Source organism: Mobula birostris, chromosome 12, assembly GCF_030028105.1.
Source record: "Mobula birostris isolate sMobBir1 chromosome 12, sMobBir1.hap1, whole genome shotgun sequence".
Taxonomy (NCBI): domain Eukaryota; kingdom Metazoa; phylum Chordata; class Chondrichthyes; order Myliobatiformes; family Myliobatidae; genus Mobula; species Mobula birostris.
This window is the reverse complement of record NC_092381.1, coordinates 63,645,209-63,659,436: the sequence shown is the minus strand read 5'-3', so window position 1 is coordinate 63,659,436 and position 14,228 is coordinate 63,645,209. Positions and strand designations below refer to the sequence as shown.

Below are 14,228 nucleotides of genomic sequence, written 5' to 3'. Positions count from 1 at the left end.
AGTTTAACATTTTAATTTTCTGTATCAAAATCATAGACAGATTTATTATCACTGACTTACTTGTCATCAGTTATCTTGTCTCTTCTTTTGAAGACTGATCTTGGAGTTCATGACTTTGGCTTAATGTAACGACTAAATTGTATGAATAAGATGATTATTGCAGTTGCCATTTAACAGCATAAGTTCTAGTTCTGTGCAAAAAGCAAATTGAATAAGAGCACAAGTGTCCCACCAAATAATAGACTGTCCACATGTATTTTAGAGAGCTGAATCCAATGTATGACGGATATCTCCAGCATGATGCACAGGAAGTTTTGCAGTGTATTTTAGGATACATCTTAGAAGCTTGCCAGTTATTGAAGAGTCATGCATCTGCTGAAGAAAAGATTGATCCTGAAACATGTGTGGAGAATAAAATATCCACTGAAATCGCTGAAATATCTTCTGAAATCTCAAGCGTCAGAAATGTTGTTGTACAAGAAAACCATGAAATGCCCGATCTGGAGAAAGAGGAAACGCTGAAGAAGAAAAATGGTAAAAGAAAAAGTGTTACGCAAGAGGGCAATGCCATGAAAAGGTCTAAACTGCCAAAAGATCCAAAAAATATACAAGGGAAGCGACAAACTAAAGGGAAGAGAAAATCTTCGGGAGACAATATTGAGCAAGAGTTTGATACTGATACTAGGAATGTATCTGAAAATAGCACTGCTGGCATGGTTGCCCAGAAAAAGACACGACTTGGGTTGAGGTGGCTGAAGCCAACAGTGAACCAGCCAAGTATACTTTCAAAATTCTGTAGTCTTGGAAAAGTGACATCAACCATAAGCACAAAAGAACCAAGTAACAATGATGCAAGCGGATGTCAGCCAAATTATGCTGTAAACTCAGTGGTGACAGATTACCACTGTTCTTCATCAGGCTCTGCAACCCAATGTGATAAGGAAATCAGTGAGAAAAATCAAGACCTGTGTGAAATTGAGGGTACGAGCACAAGTAAAGCAGGTTAGTAAGTCTACAAGTTGCATTACATTTCTTTCTTTTGAACCAAATCAAGGATTCATTGATTTTCTTAATTGACATTTCGTAATGCCATTTGTAAGTTGGACACATCTAAATAAATATTCTGGGAATGGTGCCATTATTAATAAACATTTTTCTACATAGAGTTGTAAGAAGGTAAATAAGAGCGGGGGGGTGCGTGAAGAAAAGGAAAGCTACAAAATGCAAATACGTTGAAAGTTAAGAAGAATGGGAGATGCATGTTGAGATCTTATCAAAAAGCCATCTGGTTAATATTAAAACATACTTGTAATTTACAGTTATACAGTACAGTATTTAACATCTTTTCCACTGAACTTGGTAGGTTTGAAGGAACACGATAAACTACTAGGTGAGTTTTTAAGGTACTGTAGGAACCAAAGTCTGTGTGTTGGAAAGTGTGGTAATTCAGGCTCCAAAGCATCAGGATTTCTGAACAGTTGGATAGTGATTTAGTGATCAGCCAGCTAATACTCTACATTTGGAGTTTTATTTAAAGTTGCATGTGAAGGATGGGGATAAAATGGCTCTGGGCCTGTATTCACTAGAATTAAGAATAATGGGTAACCTCATTGAAACCTATCGAATGGTGAAAGGTCTTGATAGAATGGATATGGAGAGGATGTTTTCTATGATGCGAGAGTCTAAGACCTGAGGACATAGCCTCAGAATGGAGGGGTGTTCTTTTAGAATGGAGATGTGGAGGAATTTCTTTAGCCAGAGAGTGGTGAGTCTGTGGAATTCTTTGCCACAGGCAGCAGTGGAGGCCAAGTCTTTATGTGTATTTAAGGCAAAAGTTGATAGATTCTTGATTGGTCAGGGCATGAAGGAATATGGGGAGAAGGCCAGAGATTGGGGCTGAGAGGAAAATTGGATCAGCCACGATAAATTGGCACAGACTCGATGGGCCAAAAGGGCCTATTCTGCTCCTTTATCGTATGGTATTAGATAGCCCTTTACAGCTTTTTGATAATTATTTTCCAACACATTTCCTATTTAAAACTAAGATCTGACTAATGAAGGTGACATTGCTGAGTATTTTTATAGAAGATGCAAGCTACTTATTTCCTTATTTGTATAACTATATTCCACATGGCATACTTTTAACGCTTGTGGACAATTCAATCATTTTTCCATGTTAGTACAATGATTAGGTACAATGGTAGTGTAAAATATCAAAGGGGAATCTATTTCCTCCTTTAATCGGGTTTATAACTGTGGCCCTCCGCAGGAGAAAGTTTGAAATGCTTTTCTTGTCTCTGGCTTGTATCACATCATTCGAAACTGTATTTGAGCTTTAGTGTTTCTCTTTTTCTTTCAATTTGTGATCAATTGTTGTTTAGTTGGAATTTACAGAGGAAGTACTCAATTGCCGTTTAAATCTTATGAAATTTGTATGTGGCATTCCATATATAGAAATGCTTCCTATATAATACTTAATGGTTTCTAGCATTCGTTGCCTCATTCATAATGTCTCAGCAAATAATTTGGTTTGCTGATATCTGTTCCAGTGAATAAAACAAAAAGATATGAAATATTCTGACAGGCAAGTGTGCAGGAACTTTACCTTTTGCAAATTATCTGTTTCAAAAATTTCAACTCTCTTGGCTCCACAGACACATGGTTTCTGTTTTACAAACTGTTGTTTTAATAGTTGCTTTTTGTTTGTCTAGAGCTGTCTGTCTTAGAGATGATAGATGGAATGTTCCAAGGACAATTAGTCCTAAGGACACGATGCTTAGAGTGTGAGTGTTACTCTGAGCGAAGAGAGAATTTCCAAGACATTAGTGTACCTGTTCAAGAGAATGACACCAAGGACAAAGGATCTGAGAGTAAGTTATTAAATAAATGACTTCTACCATTACTGTGGCAACCTGGAAATAACTTGATTTGCAGTTAGTAAATGCAGTATTTAATTTTATAGTGGTGCAGCAGCTGATTTTAGTGCTGGAAATCTGATATAAAAGTAGAAAATGGTGGAAGTACTTAACCTGCTGGGTATTCTCTCCTTTCCCTATTTATCTTTTTCTCTTGCAGTTGGGTAGATTGGAGGAAGACTGAGAGTAGTGGTGGAGAGGTGTTATTCTGACCAAGGGTTTGTGACCATTGGTGTTGATAGTCAACATAGATTGGCAGACTTGTACGTTTGTAGAAAACTTAGTTATTAAATGATTAAGCAGTATATAGTTCAGTTGGAAATGTTGACAAAGGAATCACAGATGGAGTTTAATCTGAACAAGTATTATTGCCCTGGATTTAAAACTAGGATGGAATTTATGAATGACATAATCATCAGGAGTCAAGAGATGCTGAAGGGTGACGAGGATCCCAAAACAGACCAGGTAATTCAGAAGGAAAATAAGATTAATTAAGATTAAAGAATGTCACGAGCCTTGTGGCCCATCAGGCCAGTGCTTATGCTGGTTTCCGTGGCGTGAAGTGACTGAGAGTACAAGACCCCCCCCCCCCCCCCCGGATAGGCGTGTGGCCAAGTGATTAGGGCGTTGGACTAGCAATCTGAGGGTCGTGGGTTCGAGCCTCGGCTGAGGCAGCGTCTGTGTCCTTGAGCAAGGCACTTAACCACACAATGCTCAGTCTACCCAGCTGAGAATGGGTACTGACAAAAATGCTGAAAAAGCGTGTGCAAGCAAGGAGGCCTACAAACGTGACTCAGTTACACCAGTTCTGTCTGGAGGAATGGAACAAAATTCCAGCAACTTACTGTGAGAAGCTTGTGGAAGGCTACCCAAAACATTTGACCCAAGTTAAACATTTTAAAGGCAATGCTACCAAATACTAACAAAGTGTATGTAAACTTCTGACCCACTGAGAAAGTGATGGAAGAAATAAAAGCTGCAATAAATCATTCTCTCTACTATTATTCTGACATTTCACATTCTTAAAATAAAGTAGTGATCCTAACTGACCTAAGCCAGGGAATGTTTTCTAGGATTAAATGTCAGGAATTTTTGAAAAACTGAGTTTAAATGTATTTGGTTAAGGTGTATGTAAACTTCTGACTTCAACTGTACATGTAAAATTCAGTAAAAATATTGTTTAAAAAAAATCTGACCTTATGGGGACAGGAAGAGAGTGGAACTACTTGGATTGTTTATACATAACTGATAGGAATCAACAGACCAAATGGTCTCCTTCCAACTGAATCACTGGGGAGTTAGTGCTGTGAAGTCTCTTGAGGCTGATTCTAGGAACTAAAGGGAAAAATTACAAGAAAAGTTGGAGTGATTTTTTGATTTTTGTAATTCCATTTCTTCCAGTCTCACCAGAACCGAAGATGGAGATAAAAACACTGAACTGGGCAATATCACAGTTTGCTTCAGTGGAAAGAATCGTTGGTGAAGACAAATATTTCTGTGAAAACTGTCATCATTACACAGAAGCTGAACGCAGCTTGTTGTTTGACAAGATGCCAGAAGTTGTGACAATCCACTTAAAGTGCTTTGCAGCATGTAACTCGGAGTAAGTATGAAAATTGATTAAATCTATGTAATCTGTTTTATACTGCTACCCCCAACACTTTTCTTTGCTCTTTGTTATAAATAGCCATCATATTTGACTGAAAGCTAGAGGGATAACAATTTCACATTCCTGTGTATTATTTAAGAATATGAACAATTTCTCTGTTCCCCCAGTAGTGCAAAGTATTTATTTTTCAGGTGAAGAGAATGACGGATAGGGGTGGGTAGTTGTTTATTGATAGTATGCCAATGTTGGCTGCTTTGTTCTGGATAGTTTGAAGCTCCTTGAGAATAATTGCAGTTGTATCCCTCCAGGCAGATGTGGAGTATTCATTTGCAGCCTTGACTTTGAGCATATAGATGGTGAAAAAAATTTGCAGTAGTAGGAAGTCAGTTATTTGGTGCTGCTCAACCAGCCTCTGACCTTCTCTTGCCAGCACACGTTATTTGTGGTTGGACCAGTTGAGATTGTGCTGAATAATGTCTCAATTTTTGACGGTGGGGTAATCTGGCATTGAATGTTGATTGCCTTTGTTGGAGGTAATCATTGTTTGGCACTTCTGAGATACAGAGAAGCAGAAGAATGGACCATTTTTAGAGGTCATCTTTGGTGAAATTACTTTTCTCATGGACTAGATATAGCAACTAAGGCTACATGCAAAATATTATACAAACCTACATTAGAGTCGTAGAGGCAGCGGGCTCTTTGGCCCAACTGGTGATCCTTTCTAGAAACTTAGCTACTACAGACGTTAGACTTACTGGCCTACAGTTCCCAGAATTTTGTTGGTTGCTGCCCTTTTTTTTTTTAAGTAAAGGCCCAATATCTGCTACCCTCCACCATACCAGCGCCTCACGCATGGTTAGCATTGATGCAAATATCTCTGAGCTCTTCCAATTTCTTTAGCCTACCACTGTATTCTTGGATTTATGCGGTCAGGCTCTGGAGATTTGCCTACCTTCATAACTTTTAAAATTTGGAGCATGTCCTGCACTGAGAAAAGATTAAAAAAGAATAGCTTTATTTGTCACATGTTCATTGAAACATACAGTGAAATGCGTCAGAGTGTCACCATGCTTACAGACCAACAAGGCATGGCCAGAACTTACCATAACCCATTCATCTTTGGAATGTGGGAGGAAACTGGAGGCACCCTGAGGAAATCCACACGGTCACGGGGAGAACATACAGATTCCTTACAGAGTCTTCCAGCTGTTTTTGCAGAGCTTTACCCTAACCTTTACACTACTATGTCTGCAATGTGGACTACTGCCCAAGACCTCTCCATTCATATCTCACTCTCCCTCTCTCATTATAATTTCTCCATTAAAATACAGTCGGCCCTCCTTATCCGCAAGGGATTGGTTCTGGGACCCCTTGCAGATACCAAAAAATGTGGATGCTCAAGTCCCTTATTCAACCTGTCTAAATGCAGTGGACTTTAGGACCCAGCGGAACCCTGGACCTTATTTAACCTGTCTCAGTGCGATGGACATTAGGACCCAGCGGCGGAGCTCTGAATCCGCAGTGTTTCCATTCACGAAAATAATCACAATCGCAATTTAAAATAAAGTGGAAATAATAAAGCGATCGGAAAGAGGTGAAATGCCATCGGTCATTAGAAAAGCGTTAGGCTACAGTCGGTCAACGATCGGAACAATTTTAAAGGATAAAATGAGAAAGGCCCTGCCCCGATGAAAGCTACAATTATTACTAAGCAACACAAGGGTTTAATTATTGGGTTTTTGATCCTTCACATCAACCCGGCAGGGATGGACAGCACGCTTGGGAGCGATCTGTCACTGGATCGAACTTGGGAATTTCCGTTCCCGAGCCCGGCGCTGAAACATACATCTCTTAAGTGTTTTTTATGCATAGAAAGGTAAAATATATACAATATACTAAGACAAACGTTTGACTAACTGACGCTAACTAATACCGGATGTACCTGTTCCAACTTACTTAGTAAGAGAACTTGCGGGTTTTTTTCAATCCCGATCCATGATAACCTACGCACATCCTCCTGTATACTTTAAATCATCTCTAGGTTACTTATAATATCTAATACAATGTAAATGTAAATGCTATGTAAAATAGTTGTTATACTGCATTGTTTAGGGAATAATGACAAGAAAAAAAAAAGTCTGTACATGTTCGAACAACAAGTGCTGGAAGTGCACTTCCAGGTTTTCTTGATTCGCGGTTGGTTGAATTCGCACATGCGGAACTCACGGATAAGGAGGGCTGACTGTACTTAATTTCTTTGGCTTATCCTTTATTTTCTCAGCCAAAGTTATTTCACGCTTCCTTTATCTCCTTCCAATGCCAACACACACCAAATGCTGGAACAATTCAGCAGGGCAGGCAACATCTATGGAAATGAATAAACAGTCAACATTTTGGGCTGTGACCCTTCTTCAGGGCCTCAATTTCCTATGACATTCTCCTAGCATATGACACTGGAAGTAATCCAGAGATTACTACTCTCAAGTTCCTGCGTTTTAACTTCCTCCCTTGTTCCCTATATTTACTCTGCAGGACTTCATCCATTTATCTACCTATGTTATTTGTGCCAATCTGCACCATTTTTGGATGTTTATTCTCCACCTTGAGAATGTTACATGCAGAATTAATGCAATTGTCACAAATTACCAGAGCTGGAAAACATATTTAATGCACCATCCCGATCTAAAAGAGTAGAAGTTTCAGTTTATGATTGTGACATTAGAATGTAATCCAGTGTTTAAATATTTGGAGTCTGTGGCCAGCATTGAATTCATGAATGATCTTGAGATTCCCACAAAATCCAACCATGTTTTAGACTTTAGAGAGTCATTTGGTCCAACTCATCCTTGCTGACCAACACTAATTCCATTTACCTGCAGTAGCCCCACCTACATCATTCTACTCCTTTCCTATCCAAGTTCAAATTCCTTTTTAAAATGTGTAATTGTATATACCTTTACCACTTTATCTGGCAGCTCATTCTGTATAATCATTTCCCTCTGTGGAAAATCTTACTCTTGGATCTTCTTTTAATTTCTCTCCCCTCACCTTAAACATGCCCTCTAGTGTTGACACTTCTCTTCCCTGGGGAAAAAGCTTCTGACTATACTGTCTATGCCCTTAGAATTTTATATTCCTCCACGTCTCTCAGCTTACATTTCAGTGAGAATAGACCCAGCCTATCCAATCTCTTTTAAGTTAAGACTTCTATTCCAGACAACATGCTAATGAATCTCCTTTGAACTCTTTCTAATCCTGCCACATTGTTCCTGTAGTATGGTGACTGGAACTGTACATTGTTCTGTGTGGCTTGACCAATGTTTAGTAAAGTTGTAATATGAAGGCAAAATGCCCAGTGCCACCTTCCCTACGCTCTCTACCTGTATTGCCATTTTTAGGGAGCTGTGAACTTGCACCCCAAGATCCCTACCATTTATTATACGTGTCCTGTTAGTATTTGATTTCCCCAAATGCATTACCTTCATCTGTCTGAATTAAATTCCCTTTGCCTCCCTACCCAACTCCCACTGTATCTCTCACAATCTTCTTCACTATCTACTGCTCCACCAATTTTTATGTCACCAGTGACCCTACTGAAAAGTCTACCATATATGATAAGTTTTTGACAAATAACAACGGTCCCAGCACCAGTCCCTCTGGTAAATCACTAGTTACTGACTAGTCAGAAAAAGCACCCCATGATCCCTTGTTCCATATAACCAGCACACTCTGTGTAGGAAAAACTTGCTCCTTGGATCTCCTTTAAATTTCTCGTGTTAAACCAATTTAAGCTCATCAATTTGCTTATAACGTACTCAGAAAAACTCATCTGATTTGTGAGACAAGATTTCCCCTTGCACAAAATAATCAGCCTCTGCTTTTCCAAGAGAACATTAATCCGTTCCTTAAATTTTTTCCCCAATAGTTTTCATTTAATTGATGAAATGCTTATTGGTCTGTAGATTACTGGCTCATCTCAACTGCCCTCTTTGAAAAAGGGAGTATCATTCGCTACCCTCTGTGGCTAATGAAGATGCAAGAATCTTTGTTAGAGCTCCAGCAATCTCCTCTCTTGCTTCCAAAAGCTTCTTGGGATTGATTTCATCAGATACTGAGAATATATTCACCTTTAATGGTGGCAATATCTCTCAACAGTTCCTCCTTCATGACAGATCTGTTCCACAGTATCAGTGTAATTCCCTCCAACTCTCCATCCTTCAAATCCTTGCTCCTGCTCATACCTCTTGGCTCCGTGTATAAATTCAGCATTGTAATTGTTTTGCTTTCCAGTAAGCTGTTTGAAAAATGAGATCTCAGCTGTTGGAGATGTTACTCTCTGGAATTAGTTCACAAGGACAACTGTGAAGACTAATTCTCAGCAGTGCAAACATTTTTAAACATTATTCTGTGCTGCTTAAAACATAATTAGAAGGTGATATAACACAAAACTCTTGTTTTAAGCTGTTCATGTAAAGATACTGCACTTAAAAAAAAAATTTTTGGGGCAAATAGATTCTAGATATATCTGTTATTAAGATTTATAATACAATACAAAGGGTCAGAGTTAGAGTTATTTTACAGCAGAACCAGTTCATATTCATCAGCTGGCATCAGTTCAAGTGAATGTTCTTCATATCATTGTAGAAGGCTACAACTGGAGGCGACTGTATTGGTTCTATTACCAAATCAACAAAAGAAACTTTGTAATTTCTACGAAACATGGAAACCCTCAAGTTGCTGTTATATTCATGCAGAAATAATGGTGAATGGCAGTTGTTGCACTTATAAAATCTAGACCTATATCATTGCCACTCATGGTCTCTTTGCTTTTAGGTTGGAACCTTATGGCAATCTCTCAAAAGTGAACACTCCCTTACTGACTCCTCTTACACTTTCACTGGAAGAATGGAGTACTAAAGAGGCCAATGACAGCTATGAACTATTTGCTGTGGTCATGCATAATGGGGTGAGTATTAGTAGTGGTCATTACACAGCCTATATAAAAATGACATATCTTGGCAGTCAAGAGATGACCAATGAAGAACCTGCATTGAACTGTGCATATAGTACGAAACAGGAATCAGTCAGTGAGGAACAGGCAAAAATCTCTATTTATTCACATGAATACGATGATGGAGAAATATCAGTGAAATTAAAAGGAAACTTCCAAGCAGCAGCATCTGGTAAAACTACAAAGAAGAATGCAGAAAGTGTTGGACTCCTAGGTGGACAAAAAAAATTGTCTAGCTTTGAACCATATGCCTCCAAGAATAAGAATGACCCTGAAAAACCTGGATTTGCACTGAAAGAAAATGACAAATTGGACCTGGTTAACCTTGAAGGCAAATATAATGGTTTCCTCAACAGCCAAAGCAGTTTTAACAGTCTATGTGGAATACCAAAAATTGGAAGAAATACCCCAGAAAATGGGGTTCCTCAACGCTGCTGTAGTCTGCAGGAGTATGAAGGAAAATGGATGTTGTTTGATGATGCCGAGGTGAAGCTTATAGATGAGCAAGATTTTCTCAACTCACTTTCTCCATCGACCTCTTGTGCATCAACCCCATATTTGTTGTTTTATAAGAAAATGGCAAACCCATAAAAAAATGAACTTTAAGAAATTTGCTCCAAGTAATTTCACTGCTTGTTGTTTAAGAGGATTATTTTCAAACCTTGCTAGTGAAGCTTCATGAATCAAGCATAATCAAAACAGTCTGATTAAAATAAGCCTCCAAATTGATATTTAACTGAAAATTGCAGGCTCTAAATTTCTGAACATTAACACCACTACACTATTCACACAGATTATGTGCAAAATATAATTTTTTTTTGTCTCCTTAGGAGATGGTTTTGATTTTACAATTGTACTCCGTCTCAATTTGTTTGGTTATAAGTTTTCAAAGGTGATTAAAATCACCACAGTTAAGTGTAAAACACCTTGTGATATTTATAACTGTCAACAATGTGATCGGCTACATTTTAGAAGGATGGTAAAAGGTAGAGTTTGACCTGAATCCCTCTGCCTGAACCTTCTTCCATCCCTAATGTTTCCAAGTACCTTGAGGAACTGCTGTGTTACTCCATCCAGAAGTCAAAGATAAGTATGATCACTGCCAGATATTTGCTATTTCTCCTGCTCCTATTTAGTTGGTTGAGATCAACTCTGAACAAACCTGAACTTTGGACTGCATATATAGTGCGGAAAGAATCTACTAAATTATAGTCTTGGCACTACTGCTGAGTTGTCTTAATAAAACCACACACCATTTAAAAGTTTATAAAGTTTGGCTCTTAATTCAAGTTTTTGATGTAGACGATTGTAGATACTTCATATACTATCCTAAAAAAGGACCTTTCTTTCTAGGTTACTTTCTCAAAAATTCTCCACATGTTTAAGAATATGTATATTAAATCTGGAATATAGTCACTGATTTCTATTTTCTTAAACATTGTAATGTAGATAATTGTAAATATAAAACTTTGTACAAAATAACTATAAAGTTTAATTATACAACTAGTGTATAGTTCCTAAGGTATTTTAAAATCTACCCTATTAATTCACATCAAATTTGTAAATGGACTTAAAGGTTATGCATTGACTCCATTAACATTTATTTGAATTGACAAGCCTGCATGCTAATGTTGATATTATGTCTTGGGACTTTTTAAATTTCTCAGAAGTGATATGTTTAACATAATGTGAAGACTAAGCAAGGTCTATCAGTGTGTATTAGTAAACCACAGCAACTTTACTGCTGCAAAAACTAACGTGTTTTTGTTTTACACATGTTTAATTTACAACTCTTAATTAAAAGCAAAGGCCATTACCACAAATCTGATACCTACCATTATTTTTTACTTTAACATTGACAATTTGTCTTCAGTTTGTTTTCCTGAATTTAATAATTTCAGTGTTGTAATATAGAAATACTATTGTGATCATAAACTTTTTACTTCTGATTTGAACCTCGCCTTGGATATAACTTACTGTAGCATAATGAGCTAATGAAGTTCAATTATTTTTTCACTTCCTAATAAAACAATGGCAAAAGCATATAATGTATTATTACAAATAATTTCTTTAATACTTTCATTAACCTAAAGTGTACTATTGCATGCCAATTGTGTTAATTAGAATGTGAGCAGGTATTAACACCAATCCAAATCTATTGTTCACAATTCCTGCAGTCATGCAATAATCCTGGCTAATATATATTTCTCACTTTTCTTTCCTAAAGGAATTCACATTCTAATATAAACCATGGATTATTCAATTGTAGGAAATTGCTATTATATCTCAGTTTACTTTGGCATTAATATCATTGTAGTCTCAGTGAAATCAACTTTTGAACATGAGCTGAACCTGGAGAGATCTTCAGGTACAGTACTGCACTAAATCATATACTTGTTAATTTGAGGGAGTAAAATTTTGCATTAATCCAGAGCTGTTAAGTGTCAGAACTAATGTTTGATAGGAGTTTATTTAAAACATTCCTATCTTGGGTTATTACCAAGGCGTACATTATGTGGGCTTAATTCCTCTTCATTAAGTAGAAGCTCTCTCAGTAATAAAACACTTGTATAAAAAGTGAACAGGCTGAAGCAAAGCAAATCAATGTACTAGATATTTAGTAATTTCATTATTTAATCGTACCTTTTTTTTAGAAAATAATTGCCAATTACACAACAAAACCTAACAAGGGATCTTGTTCAAATTTGATAAATAGTGCATGAGATAACAATATATAATGATACATAAATACATGACTGTTAGTGAATCTGAACAATAGTAAATGCTCATGACAAAACAAACAACAGCACAATACTGAGACTTTGTGCAATCAAATGTAACCATAGCAGTATCAAAATAATCACTAGTACCATCACAGCTGACATTTATCCTTGCCTTCATATTTAAAGAAATGTAGTGTATTTAAAATATCCACACTTGTATAAAAATTTGAGGTATGAATTTGTTCCTTTTATGTACTTTTGATTACCATGTTTGTTGCCCAATGATGAAATGGAAAGGCTTTTATTGTATTCCTTCACATGCAATTGTAGATAAATGTCAAGTCCACTTTCAGATGTCCATTTTTCGAAGGCTTAGTCGACTGAAAGAATCCCTGTAACCACAATAATGAATCAACAAATAAGCATTATTTTTTTTGTAATTTTCATTATTTCAGTTATAGTGGGAAAATCGAAGCCATTTTCTAAAAGATTTAACTGATACATTGTAGGCAACTCACAAGATTCTATATTTATAGCAAGCTGTTTACTGATGTTTTGTAGTCAGATGTGGCCTGCTTTCAACCAAATATCTACAAGTGGAAAGCCAGGCAGTTTGTAATGCTTTAATACTGATCTAAGTTAAGCTTGATAATTACTTCAGATTTGACTGTAAACTATCAAACTACACAGTTCAAGAAAAATTAATCAAATAGTGGATAATGATAGAGCACTGATGTGATTGTGAATGGCATTTACAAAACAGCCCCCCTTAAGAGCAAATACCAGTTTTAACAGAATTCTAAGCTAAAATCAATAGAAATAATGTGATTATTTTAATGAAGTGTAATTCTGAGAGTATTTCCCATTCTTCCATGACAGAGCTTTTTTTCATGATTAAATCTTTTACAGTATTAAAAGAGAAAAAAATTAAGTAAAGCAGACACTATCTGTTTTATTTCAGTTAACCTCATCACCAGGAACAACAACATTCCTGTTTATATGAACTGTAACCTACCTGTGGCAACTGCTTGGCAGAACTACTTTATAAAGTTGGGGTATTTTCCTGTTTATCAAAGGTTGAAGAGCTTCTTTGAGGCGATGATAGTTCCGTTCAAGCTCACGTTGATATTCCTTCTGGTCAGGACCTATTAAACTCTTGTTCTTGCGTAGTGCATCTTCACATCTTAATTTAAACAATGTAGTCAGTAGACTTCAACACCCTTGTACTAATCAACAGAATTGGGTTTTGGCACTAGATTTGGTTATTAATCACAGCAGTAATTTCTTTTAATGTTCCCAAATACAGTACTTCATCTCAATTTTGCCTCCACCTTTACTATCTCAAGTGACTGACTTAACAATACATTTTAGCTAAATAAAAACAGTAAGTGTCTCAAGAAATCTTGCTGTAAATGGATGTAATTTATATTGGACCATGACTTGATCCTAAATAACACCCAATTGATCAATGGAAGAATATATGAAAACAGCCACCACTTTCCTGCCTAGAGAGAGAAAGAATATTATGTCAACCTTTCCTAACTTAATAACATAGCTGAAATACAATGTTCAGTCTCAATATTATCAGCCCTGCAGTTGCCAACAGCAACAGCCCAAAGATTTCTATTGAGGTGATGAAATGACAGTGCAAGGTCTTTTGAACTAAAGGCTTTCTGTTGCACTTCTAGCTGGTTGAGAGTTCAGTTTTATCTGGACGTTGTCATGAATAACATCAACAATATGGAAAACAATTTAAAAAATCTTACTTTTTGGTGAAGTCTTTGAAGCATAAGCGTAACTTGTTGTGGTGTCGGAATAGCTTGGGATCATTGGGAATTTCGGACAAAAATACTTGAGCAACTTCTAAAGGTCCCTGTGCAGAGGGAATAGAAGTGATAGAAGCATGACTTAGCTTTCATTACCATCAAAACCTTAATGCATGTTGAAAGCATAATACAAAGAATTTGGTT

At 36.8% G+C, this 14,228-nt stretch overlaps 2 protein-coding genes across 13 annotated transcripts in view; one reads left to right on the top strand and one right to left on the bottom strand.

The window, feature by feature from the left end:
- usp1 (ubiquitin specific peptidase 1) overlaps positions 1 to 11,511 on the top strand; it is a 29,730-nt gene extending 18,219 nt beyond the window's left edge. For both annotated transcript variants that reach the window (XM_072273931.1, XM_072273930.1), the window contains 4 exons: positions 263 to 1,002; positions 2,712 to 2,870; positions 4,317 to 4,518; positions 9,358 to 11,511. In XM_072273931.1, coding sequence (XP_072130032.1) covers positions 263 to 1,002; positions 2,712 to 2,870; positions 4,317 to 4,518; positions 9,358 to 10,126 — 1,870 coding nt within the window. In that variant the 3' untranslated portion in view covers positions 10,127 to 11,511. The remainder of the gene's footprint in view (positions 1 to 262; positions 1,003 to 2,711; positions 2,871 to 4,316; positions 4,519 to 9,357) is intronic.
- A 168-nt stretch (positions 11,512 to 11,679) lies between these two features.
- Positions 11,680 to 14,228, bottom strand: part of dock7 (dedicator of cytokinesis 7) — a 183,674-nt gene continuing 181,125 nt past the window's right edge. For 6 of the 11 annotated variants that reach the window (XM_072273929.1, XM_072273915.1, XM_072273918.1 and 3 more), the window contains 3 exons: positions 14,025 to 14,131; positions 13,274 to 13,441; positions 11,680 to 12,650 (listed from right to left, as the gene is read on the bottom strand). In XM_072273929.1, the coding sequence (XP_072130030.1) occupies positions 12,608 to 12,650; positions 13,274 to 13,441; positions 14,025 to 14,131 (318 nt within the window). In that variant the 3' untranslated portion in view covers positions 11,680 to 12,607. The remainder of the gene's footprint in view (positions 12,651 to 13,273; positions 13,442 to 14,024; positions 14,132 to 14,228) is intronic. The other 5 variants (XM_072273919.1, XM_072273921.1, XM_072273923.1 and 2 more) reach the window with 1 other exon arrangement.